We start from the raw sequence: 11,650 nt of genomic DNA on the forward strand, positions 1-11,650 counted from the left end.
TTTTCCAAAGTTCCTAGCATAGCCCCAGAGCGCCCCCTGTCACCGCGAGTGCAGGTTCTGCCAGCATTTTAGGGAAGGCTGATCCCCTAACCCCATCCCTGTTTGCGGTTTTAGAAGCTTCCACGGCAAAGAAGAGAGGAAACAATGAGCTTTATAAAGAACCATATTTATTTTCATTTACAGCATCAAATACCATAAATAAAGCTACACATGGTTTGCTGTGTGCAAAATACAGAGTTTTGTGTGGCACTGTAAATGACACCCAAAGGTCACACACATGCGTTGCAATGAGATGGGGGAGGCTAGTGAAGGGGGGAGGAGGAGGACACTCTTTGGTTGACATTCTATAAAGGGAGGGAGATTCTGCAAGAGAAGATAAGACAAGAACAATGACTTCTTACTGGCCAGAATCTACTGGGGTAGGAAGGGATGAAGCATGCAGAGGTGATGCAGCCAGGCCAACAGGAAAGAATGGCTGGAGGCTGCATGCAGGACAGACACCAACTTTATCCTGAGCCCGCAGGCCTGGCCCACAGCGGCTCCACTGTACGGGAGGCCTGTATGTTTCTATTTAAGAGCACTTTGGTGGTTCTACTGGTCCAGATAAAGGAGTCAGCAGCAAAATATGGAGCCGAACCACAGGGTCATTGAAATGGACCCCTCCAGGCCTGGGGCCGAACTGCCAGAGACATGAGGTCAGTGAAAGCATTTCCCTTATTTAGGGCTTACGAATCAAGGCAGAGAAAAGACCACAGCAAAACTGTGAGATCTAGAGAAACTGTAGTCTGCAGCAGAGAAAGGCTTTGCTAGAAAAAATTGTGAGTATGTGTTAAAACACAGAGTGCAGGGCAAGGTTAGGATGAAGCCTCTTAATATCTTATTTATTTTTCCTTTGCTTTTCTAAATCCTCCCAAAAGAACCGGCTTTGATTTAGATCTGTGATCTTTATATGTTAGCACCAACTTAAGAAGATGCTGGGATATGTGTGTTTTCCAGAGGTCTCTAGATTGATGTGTACCTTTAAAAGTGACAGAGCCCTCTCTTTGAAATGTCACTCAGACAGCAGAGACCCTCCCAAGAAGGCTTCATAAATGCAACAGGGAAGCATGCAGGCAGCCCAGGGAAACAGAAGACAGGCAACCATGCACTTGAGGTGTAGACAGGGGGGTTGCCAATACAGAGGGAGGGAGAATCAGAAACAGCTTTCAAGCAGAACACCATCCCTGTTGTAAAATGACCATGCCAGTGCAGCCGGTACCACGGGCGGCAGGGGGCGGACGCAGAAGGCGGGTCAGGGGTTAACAACACTCTGAAAATCAGCAAAGACAACCAGTCACCTCAGAGCGGAAGTGTGTCAGCCAAAAAGTGGGTGTAGCACTGGAAGGCTGAAATGAACTGACGGCCACAGAGTAAGGTTGGAAAGAGAGAGAGGGAGAGACAGAAGAGAGAACTTAGCCTGGGAGAAAAAAGAGAAATAGCTGATAACATGAGAAGGCACAGGAGATGAAAACAAAGTAACCATCAACAAAAAGGGAAATATCTCCAAATAAGTTACCACTTTCTTTAGAAGACATGAACCTTCCTGGCAGTGACACCTTCTAATCTTGGGTGAGCTGGGACACATGTAGTTTGCACACTGGACAGTACACTCTCCCCGACTCTCAGCTGGGCACAATCTCAGAACCTCTTGGTTCTCTCTGCCTCAATTTTACAACTAGTGTCTCATGTCCATTTCTGGACATGCTAACAGAGGCATGGAGGGAAGATCTTCCCCGGACCCGGGACCCACCCTTGTTGCTACCTACCAGGAAGGTTCAAGGTCTTGGAGCACTCAAACATCTCAGATTTCTGACAGGAACACCCATCTCACTACAGTGATGAGAACCAGTCTCCCCTGGGACATAATGATATTCTGAGAGATATTAACTCTGGCTTCATGGAACATTCTACAATGCATCGCAGCCCAGCCCAAGTTGACGACAATTAACAATAACCAGGATGAGCAGTACACGTGTTAACCCAAGAATTTACATTCTGTAATCAACATAAGGTGAAACCATGGTTTCCCTGACCAAATTGAACAGGAAAACCCCAGAGACATTGGGCAAAACCACGATGCAAGGCAGTGGGCCACGGACAGTTCTAATGAGGCTAAAGGCATCATTGCCACCAACTTGGCCACAGCCAAACTGTTTCCCCCAAGAAATTCCGCAAAGTGTGGAAACGCTCTCCTCTTTCTTGCCATCTGAGGGCTCTTAGGAGCGACAGTAGCTCTAAATGCACACTGTGCTTGGTTCTCACTAACGCTAGGGGAGACCATCGGCAGCCACTACTGTAAGGAGCTGCTCTGAGCCCGGCAATTCTGGACACACTGAGGACCACAAAGGTCATTCTTATCCAGTGTACTGGCTATTTAACCGTAGCCTTCAGCTGGGCATGTCCAGAGAGTGTGGAGAGGGGGCTGCTGAGAACTTTCCCAGATACTCAGCATGAAGAATGCTGGGAGGCCCAATGTCTAGTTTTGCTCTTAATATGGAATATTTCCTTTGAACCAGTCCCTAAACAGCTTCAACTCTCAGCCTCCCTGTGAGTGAAGACCCAGTGAGGCTGCCCCCTGGAGGCCACCTAGCTCCAGGGCCGGGTGAAGAAGTTCCTCTAAACATTCACGGAGGCCAAATGGCTCAGCAGCCAGCATGTTTATGGCAATGCTCACTGAGCAAGCCGCACTTTCCCACAATCCCTGAAAGGCTAGCAAATGTAGCCTGTCACAAAAGATTCAATGGGAGAGGGCTGGTCCTCCTGCTCAGCCTGACTGCTACAGACCCCCCGCGGCCTTGGCTTAGCCTGCAGCCAGGACTGCGGACCTGCTGTAGAGTTCCAGCGAGTGAATGCCACCAGCTGACAGCTCTTTAGTGTTGCATTACTGGTCATCAAGTCCCCATGGGCTTTCATAGCAATGCTCATTAGTGGGAAAGAGGAGCCGCAGGGGGAAGGAATGCTCCCCTCCACTTCAGTCTGGTTCAAACCTGTCATTCTAATGTCATTTGGCTGTGATCTGGCATTCAAAAAAATTTTTTTTAAGCTATCATTTCAAATCAAGTCAAGGGAGCAAAGCTTTCCTCCTCCTGTTGGGAGGCCAGATGACAGACAATACAGGCTTTTATAAATTCTATTCTGCTCTGCCCTTCTCTTCTTTTCCCCTAACATTACTAAGCTTTGATGTTGCGAATTTGCCTGCAGTTAACTAGAGACATTTGGGTATATACATTTAAAGGCACTTGTCAGAGATGGCACATTCACTTTCTTTTGAATAAAACCCCCAAAGCATTAACTTTGTACACAGTGATTATTACAATGCACTGTCATGTCAAAGGGGTATATAATATTAGTTGTAAATCTTGACCCGTGTTTAGAAAAATAGACACTCATAGAAAAAAAAAAGCAGCCAACTTTTTCTTGGCTTATCAAAAGATAAAACTTGAAATGTAAACCTGGAAATATGGCTCGTTTTGGTATAAAAAAAAGTCCAAGGGTATATAAAACATCCTTCATGTCGGCCTGGTCTCTGTCCTGTGAGCAGTGCTCACCGTAACACGGCCAGGTGGAGGTGACAAAGTAAATCTCTTTGGCTTTGAGCTAACTGGCTAGACATGTGCTAGGTTTCCAAGCCAGAGCTTTAGAAACCTGCCCCCACACTGCCCTCACAAGCCTGGAAAGGCCAAGGCGCTCTCGGCAGGCCCAGTGCTTCAGTGGAACTTGACTGGAAAGCACCGGATCAGGCAGTTGAGGATATTCTCGAGGGAAGCCCCAGCCTCCTGGTACATGATGGCCAGGACCTCAGAGAAGGCCCAGAGGAGGGGCAGCCCGAGGCTCAGGAGCTCGTACGTGTAGCAGTAGTTGTATGCATTGTCCCTGACATGGGTGCCAGCTTGGTGCAGGAGGCCCTGCATCCAGTTAAAGAGGTTCGAGGGAATGTCAAGCAGGTCCCTGGCCACCCTGAGAGGTTGGCTTAGCACATTCCTAAAGAAGGAAGTGGTGATACCTGGGGGGCTGCCTTCAGGGGTGCCAATGGCAACAGCAGCACAAGAACTTTCAGTGGTAGTTTCTCGACAAAGGTCTTCCTGCTCTTTCCAGGTCTCCTCCTCCTGAGAAAGAAACCAAAATGAAGGCATTTAGTTTGTGACTGTCAGAGAGGATTCCTCCAACAGTGTTGGCTAACTAGGCCAATAAAACTTGAACGAACTTGGCTGATTCCAATGTTTTGCCACTAACTCCCCCCCCAAAAAACTAAATAAGCCCAGTCTCCCATTCACTGCCTAAAAGCGTGCTGATCAAGGTCACGGCTTTCACGGTGGGTGAACTGATGAACTGATTACAGAATTCATAAGCCTATAGAATCTGCATGTCTTCTGACCCAGCAACTTCACCTCCAATGATATCCTCAGTGAATGATTTCAAAGATAGGTAAAGATGGGAGTTCAAAGCTGCCTTTTGCAAGGAATATTTATAAGCTGAAATTGTTAAACACCATAAAGTTCTAACAATACAGCAATAGTTAAAGAGATTATCAACCATGAATAACTAGAATATTTAAGGAGCATTGAAAATTATGCTCCTACAGAATTCTTCCCAGCAGTCAGGAAATCAAAAGATGAATTGCACTGGGAAAATTTATGGTCAAGGATCTCTCCAGAGTACTAAGAAGCAAAGACGTCAATCTAGAGATCTGATTCAGGCCCTGGTCTTCACAATTACTTGTTATGTGTCAAGAGATGCACAAAAGAAGAATCGATGCCTTTGAGTTGTGGTGCTGGAGAAAAACATTGAATATACCATGGACTGCCAAGAGAACAAACAGGTTTATCTTGGAGAGGATGCTTGAGAACCTTCTCTTTCCTGATGCATCAGCTCTTCTGAAATAAAACTCACCTCTCTTTGTTGCTTCAACTCTGCGCGTCTCTTTCGCTGTTTACTACTGGTTTTACAGTGAATGAAATGAGGTTTGCAGTAAAATTTGCCTGTAAAAAGAGAAAGACACACATAGGCAAAAGGTTTTCCCCCTGTAAACCAGAGGTACAGCAGACCCAAAGCAAGAGGCAACCTCTCTCTAGATCAGAAAAGGTCAATAGTGGAGATAAACCCAGGACTCTTTCAAACCTGGGGAATGATTAATGTCTCCTGTCTTAATAGAATGGCACTGAGGTGCGACAGCAGGACCAGGAGGACTCTTGGGATGGGGCTTAAATCCTCAGACAATCCTCAAACCAAACTGAGGCCAAGTCTCCACGAGGCCAGTTGCCAGGTAGCCAACTGTGCAGCCTGGAGCAGCAGTGTCACCCTTGCTGGGATCCCTGGGGCTGGAGAAGGTGGAGCACAGAGGGCAGTAGTGATGAGGACAGTCCCAGGTGGGCGTCAGGGGTGAGGGTGGGGACACTGGATCACTGATGACTTTCCGGGACCACAGGGTTCCCTCTAGAAAAGTCCTCCTTGTTCATAGTTATGGTATCAGCAATAATGATGTTAATCATGATTAACAATGGCAACAACATAAAGATCTACACACCAAATACTATTCTAAACTCATCATATAAACTGACTTATCAATCCCCACTGCCACCTTATAAATACTATTATAGTTCTCATTTTACAGATGAGGAAATTAAAGGCCAAGAAGATAAGTAACTTGCCTGAGGTTCTATGGTACTGTCTGGATTTGAACCTAAGACGTTAAGGCTGAGGATTGTTGTAATGTGCCATGTGTCAACTATGACTCATAGTGACTATGAACAATGACTCTGGACCTTGCCCTTCCCTGAGCCCACCTCACCATCTCTGACACACTTGACCCCATTCCTGTAATAGCTGGAGGTATGTGCTTACTACTAGACCGCACTGCCACTCACTATACACAAATGTAAATATCAAGTTCTGGAACCTAGAAAATCACCTCATCCTAATGAAGCCTCTTTCAGCAATGATTGTCACCAGGAGGTTCATCTGGGGGGAGCTACTATTAGGGTCACTTTTAGAGTACATGTTTTGTGCTGTTGAACTGGAATCAACTCATAGCTGACCCTCCAGCAGGTTTTCAGAGGCTGTAAATTGCACTGGAGGAGAATGAATGATTCTCTTTCTCCCCCGGAGCAGCTGGTGGAATAGATTCATGTGCCTTTGGGTTGGCAGAGCTACTCCCTGCCAACACAGCAGCATTTCCTAAACCATAAAATGCGTGCTGAGGGGCTGAGCCATTACAGAGATCATCAGGTTTGGTTTTCTCACACAGAAGTGGTGTGGCTGTGTGGGGAAAAGTACTTCAAAGTACTTGGTGGTGCATCGCAGGCGCTTCTGCCTCCTGGTCTACCTCAGGCAGCGGCCAGTCTCTCCAGCAGGGACTTGCCATTGCCCTCAGCAGCACCAGACAAGCATCACTGGGCATTGCGGGGCCTATGAGTGACCGAGTGACCGAGGCCATGTACTGCCCTGGCCCCTAGGATTACCTTCATCGCAGTCGAAGGCGTAGGCGGGCACACGCAGGGTGGTGGCGCAGACGCTGCAGCGAAAGCACTCCCGGTGGAAGAAGTGACCCTCCGCGCTCTGGCGCTCCATCACGTACACGCGCTTCTTACAGAAGTAGCAGGTGTCGCTGCCTCCGAGGTTCGGGTGGCACCTATTTCTCCCACTGTCCTATGGGGGTGAGGAGAGACGTGCCATGAGTTAAGACTTACACTTTGTTTTTCAAATTCTTGGCTGGCTTAGGCCTTTAGAAATTGCAAACTCAACCAAGAGGGCCTTGTGGACCCTGAGCTTGCTGCAGGAGGAGGTAAGGGCCAGGTGTGGGGGTGAGGTGGGGGGATATATGCTCCCAGCACAGGTGCATCCCTGGACAGACAAGCTGGAGTGAGGTGGGCTGGGGGGCACTCTCCCCAAAACATGTCTCCCAGGCTAGGACCCCCGGGAACTCAGTCCCTCAAACTGGCGTCTATATCCTTCCCATCTGAGAGAGAAGCAGGGCAAGGAAAGCGAGGGGGATCAAACTGTTCCACCTGAACTGCAAAGACAGAAAGCCAGCAGGGGGCGCCTGGCTGGGGTGGGGGTTCTCTTGGCTGATTGTGGGAGGTGCTTAGAGTAAAAGCAACAGCTATTTGCAGGTGCTGGCAGCAGGTGGCCTGGGTCGGAGAAGAGAATTCATAGGAAGGAGCTTCCTCCATTAGTTACTTCTGGATCATGAAGGCAAAGAACAGCAGACGTTAGAGGCTCGTGCAGAGCTGTTCTCCAAAACCCCTGGCTTCAGAGATAATACTTTGCCTTGTTCAAGACGCCACCTGGCTCCTCAGGGCCCTGCATGAGGTTCATCTTAAGGAAACAGTTTATCACCTGCTTTTCTCCAGCACATCGTCAGACTCCTTGCCCTGCTTGTCCCATCAGAAAGGGCACCTCGGAGGATGCATGTCCTCTACGTTGCCCTCACACCCTCAGCAGTGGTGTCTGTGGGTCAAGCTGAACTACCCACGCCCTTACCAGGTCTGGAGAGGTAGCCTGGGCCTTAGGTCTGTGATCATTCATGTACAGATTGACCAGGATTTCAGCTGCAGCCCCTATTCCTCTGGAGACTCTCCCTACTGTCAGCTAACCCAGAGTGCAGGCAGAAGGACAGAAAGGACAGAAAGAAGTCAGTTAGTGCCGAGAAGAAACACACACACACACACACACACACACACACACACACACACACACACACACACACACAGTAGGTGTGGGGGAGAGGACTCCACGCTCACAGCAAGCAGTACCCAAAGTGCCAGGAGGGGCTGAAGCAGCCAAGGCAGGTGATGGGTTTTTCTGAGTCAGAGATAAGGAAGGCATGGAACCCCGTGGCCTGGCTGAACCCCTAACTGTGCCAGTAGGGGTACAACACCTTCAGGAGCTCAAGGAAGCTCTTGTCTTACAGGTGGGGTAAAAGAATCCTGGACAAACGGAAGGATCTACTCCAGATAATTTAACAAATAAGCATCAGACTCAGGACTATACACAGGTCTCCCGAGCCCTGGCTGGGGTGCCGGCACACAGCCTCTCTCACGGGGCCAGAATGGCTCACGTTGCTCAGGTGAGAACTACGAAAAAATCCTCTATTGCACACAGTGTAACCACAGTCCTCCAAAACTCTGAGAGGCAGAAAGTCAAAGGAGAGGGAGAAATAAGGAAGCGAGAGTTCACAGATGGGAAGGTGAACCAGCAGCTGGTCCCTGCGGAGGGAGACCCTTTGTGGCACAGGTGGGTAAAGGGATCTGTCACTAAGCTAAAGGGTGGAGGTTCAAAGGCACCCAGAGATGCCTTGGAAGAAAAGCCTAATAAACTATCTCTGAAAACAATTTACCATAACTTGGAATCAACTCAGTTGATTTCTTCAGATCTGTCCTCCTTAAAGCAATGTGGCTGAACCAAGGCTTAGAGGTTTGAACCCAGCTGTATTGAGTCCAAATGCTGAGACACAGCACAGGCTCTCTGCCTTCTGTGCTCCGGTTCTTCATGGATTTGTGTTAAGGCCAGAGTGAGGCTGTAGGTATTTGCCTGGCACTCATCAAGAGGGTAGGGCCAAGGTGACTTTTCCCTCCTCTCTCCCCTAAATTTAGCATTCCCCACCTATGTTTTTGAGGAGTAATGCCTAGGTCTGTTCTGAGTCCCTCCAGCTCAGGGCCACAGACCACCTTGCAAACAAGAGCAGAACCTGGAAAGGGAGTGGTGGCCAGCCTGCACTGGGCAGGTGGAGGGAGAAGGAGGCAGCTCTGCACGTGTTCAGGGTTGGTGCAGGGTCAGGCTGGCTCACAGTGAGGGAGGCAGCTGTCCTCCATGGGCCTGGGGAGTGGGCGCTACCCTCCTTTTCTCCTGAGGGCATGCTGATGCCCACCGTCAAATGCCTGGACCCCATCTATATGTCAAGGGGTGAGTGAAAACCACAGGGAGCACTGCCAAATCCTACCTGCACCCCTTAAAGCAAATGTCAACTTATTCCCTTTCCCACCAGCTCTGAAAGCCCACCCAGGCAAGTTGCAGTCTCTTCCTAAGGGAGGCAAACATGCACAGTATGGGAGTCTATAAACACTACCCCTGATCAAAGACCACTTCCCTCTCCTGTCCACTCTCCACACCCAACCTCTGAGAGACGTGGCCAGAGAAAGCAGTAATTTATGCTGAAAGTCCTCTGGGCAAAGTGGTCATGACAACAAATAAAAGAAACTTGTATGTGGGCAATATAACACTTTCAATCTAAACCCAGCACTGTTCTTGGGAGGTCACATCTATGCCACATCTAAGCTGATAGCAGAAAGCCTCAAATACACAGCAGCAAATCCAGGAACAACAATGCGAACAGCAGCAAGCTGGCCATGTCTCCCATCCTTAGGCCCCAGGCCACCTGGTCAGCTTCCTGCAAAGCACAGGCACTAACAAAGGATGAGCAGGACGAGGGATTCCAGGTGGGTTGGAGAGAAAAAGAGGACCCAGAATAGAACAAATCACTTAATATATGTCCTTTTGTAGCTGACTTATTTAACTTAGTATAAGGCTTTTCAAAGTTCATCCATATAGTAGAATATATCACAGTGTATTTCCCTAAAACAAAATCCACCAAACCAATAGCTCCAACATGAGAAATAACAAGATCAGCTATGTGGCTCTTGAGATCAAAGAAAATGTGGCTATAGGCTGCTGGATAGATCTGCCCCCACAGACACAGACAAAGCCCACCAGACTCCCCAAGCCTGCCCCTTCCCAGCTGCGGCTGGCCAGCCCTCTCCCCGACCCCAGTCCAAGCTGGTCCAGCCTGGGAGCAGCAACGAGGATTCTTGCCATGCTCAGGACTGCTGTAAGTTGGTGTCGACTCAGCAGCTCATACCACCATCACAAATGCTAAGAAACTTGACTCCAGTTTCCCAGAAAGGCCCAAGGGCTTTGGCTTTGGTCAATGTATCATTGGTTGCCTGATGTTCCACTTCCCTGTGAAGTCCCCAACATAGGTTTCTCAGGCACAACCTGGAGAATGTAGAGTACTTCTTGGTGTGTTTGGAAATAGAAAAAAGGAGGAGGAAAGATGAGGCCAGGTTCATGCCTGGCTCTGCCAGCAGGCTTTTCTCTGCTCACCCTGCCTCTTGGGCTGCCGTCCCTGTTGGCCCAGGGTGTGAGCTGTCCCGAGGTGGTCTTCTAGAAAGGCCTGCTGGTGCCATGATACACACCATTACTGCTTTTCCTGAGTCAGCAGGGATTGAGGCAGTACTCTCTGAGACTTTAAATACAGGTCTCTAATGAGACCTTATTAACCAGTTAGTGAATAAGCACTTTGTGCCACCAAGCTTCTGAGCAGGTCTGGCAAAGACAGCAATTACTGAAGCTGGGAGGTTGCTGAGGGTGTCACCGAAACACGTCTGTGCAATTGCTGCCTGTTTAGTTGTTGTACCAGCATAGAACATGGTCCAGGGCCCTTGGTTGGGCAGCCAGGATAACTGTATGTGGCCTACCTTTCATCATGGGCCAAGGAACTCCTACTGTCCAGTGCTGCCACGTTCCCATGGTGAGACAGAACTTTACTAACAAAAGTCACAGGAGTACACTAGTAAGGAATTAGCATTGGAGCTCCTCCTGCCCTTTCCACTCTGAGGGACCATCTCGGAATCACCACTGGACTAGGACTAGGAGGTTCTAGGCGGTAGCCTAGGAATTCTCTGAGAGGTCACAAGGAAATTGGGTGATGAAAACTTGTCTCAGAGGACAATGTGGGTCTCTGAAGCCCATCCCAAAGACCAATGCAAAGGTCTGTGCTGCTTTGGGTATCAGATGTTATCTCCCCTGTTTCCCAACAACAGGATACCGACCCCAGAAGCTTGAGAATGTGCCTAGTTGGGCTTCTGGAGACCTCTGCTCTGTTGACTGACTAGATTTTTTAAAATTAATTTTTAAAAAGTAATTAAACTATCATGGTACAACCCTGCTTGCTGAAACTGAGGAGGACCTGAAGCGCTTGCTGCAGATGGTCAAGGACTGCAGCCTCGAATATGGATTGAGGCTCAATGTCAAGAAGACAAATATTCTCACCACTGGACCAATTGGCAGCATCAGGGTGGATGGTGAAGAGATTGAGATTGTTCACAGCTTTAGTTTGCATGGCTCCACAGTCAACACTCTCGGCACCAGTAGCCAAGAAATGAAAAGACATATTGCCATGGGAAAGTCTGCTGTTGGGGACCTCTCCAAAGTACTGAAGAGCAATGGTGTCTCTCTGGAGTCTAAGGTGCATCTGAAACAGACCATGGTCATTGCTATAACTTGTTATGCATCAGAGAGTTGGACAGTGACTAAGGAGGATAGAAGGAGAATTGATGCCTTTGAGCTGTGGTGCTGGAGAGAGTATTGAGAGTACCATGGACTGCTAGGAAAACAAACATTCATCCTGGAGAGGGTTAAACCAGGCTGCTTCATGGAGGCAAGGATTCCGAGGCTTCGTCTGACATACTTTGGACATGTTGTAAGGAGAGACACGTCTTTGGAGAGGGACATCATGCTTGGAAGGGTGGAGGGACAGCGCAGGAGGGGAAGGCCCTCTATGAGGTGGATTGATTCAGTGACTGGGGTAATCGGGATGGGAGTGTCAGAGACAGTG

General features: G+C 48.7%; 1 protein-coding gene across 1 annotated transcript in view; it reads right to left on the minus strand.

Annotated features, from left to right (window-relative positions):
• Positions 1 to 1,354: 1,354 nt before the first annotated feature.
• Positions 1,355 to 11,650, minus strand: part of MICAL2 (microtubule associated monooxygenase, calponin and LIM domain containing 2) — a 120,621-nt gene continuing 110,325 nt past the window's right edge. The window contains exons 20-24 of the mRNA XM_006885590.1: positions 7,519 to 7,626; positions 6,498 to 6,684; positions 4,930 to 5,018; positions 4,043 to 4,145; positions 1,355 to 1,395 (exon numbers count right to left, since the gene is read on the minus strand). Coding sequence (XP_006885652.1) covers positions 1,355 to 1,395; positions 4,043 to 4,145; positions 4,930 to 5,018; positions 6,498 to 6,684; positions 7,519 to 7,626 — 528 coding nt within the window. The remainder of the gene's footprint in view (positions 1,396 to 4,042; positions 4,146 to 4,929; positions 5,019 to 6,497; positions 6,685 to 7,518; positions 7,627 to 11,650) is intronic.

The sequence above is a fragment of the Elephantulus edwardii genome, unplaced genomic scaffold, assembly GCF_000299155.1.
Source record: "Elephantulus edwardii isolate Elephantulus edwardi_28Jun2011 unplaced genomic scaffold, EleEdw1.0 scaffold00044, whole genome shotgun sequence".
NCBI classification, from domain to species: Eukaryota; Metazoa; Chordata; class Mammalia; order Macroscelidea; family Macroscelididae; genus Elephantulus; species Elephantulus edwardii.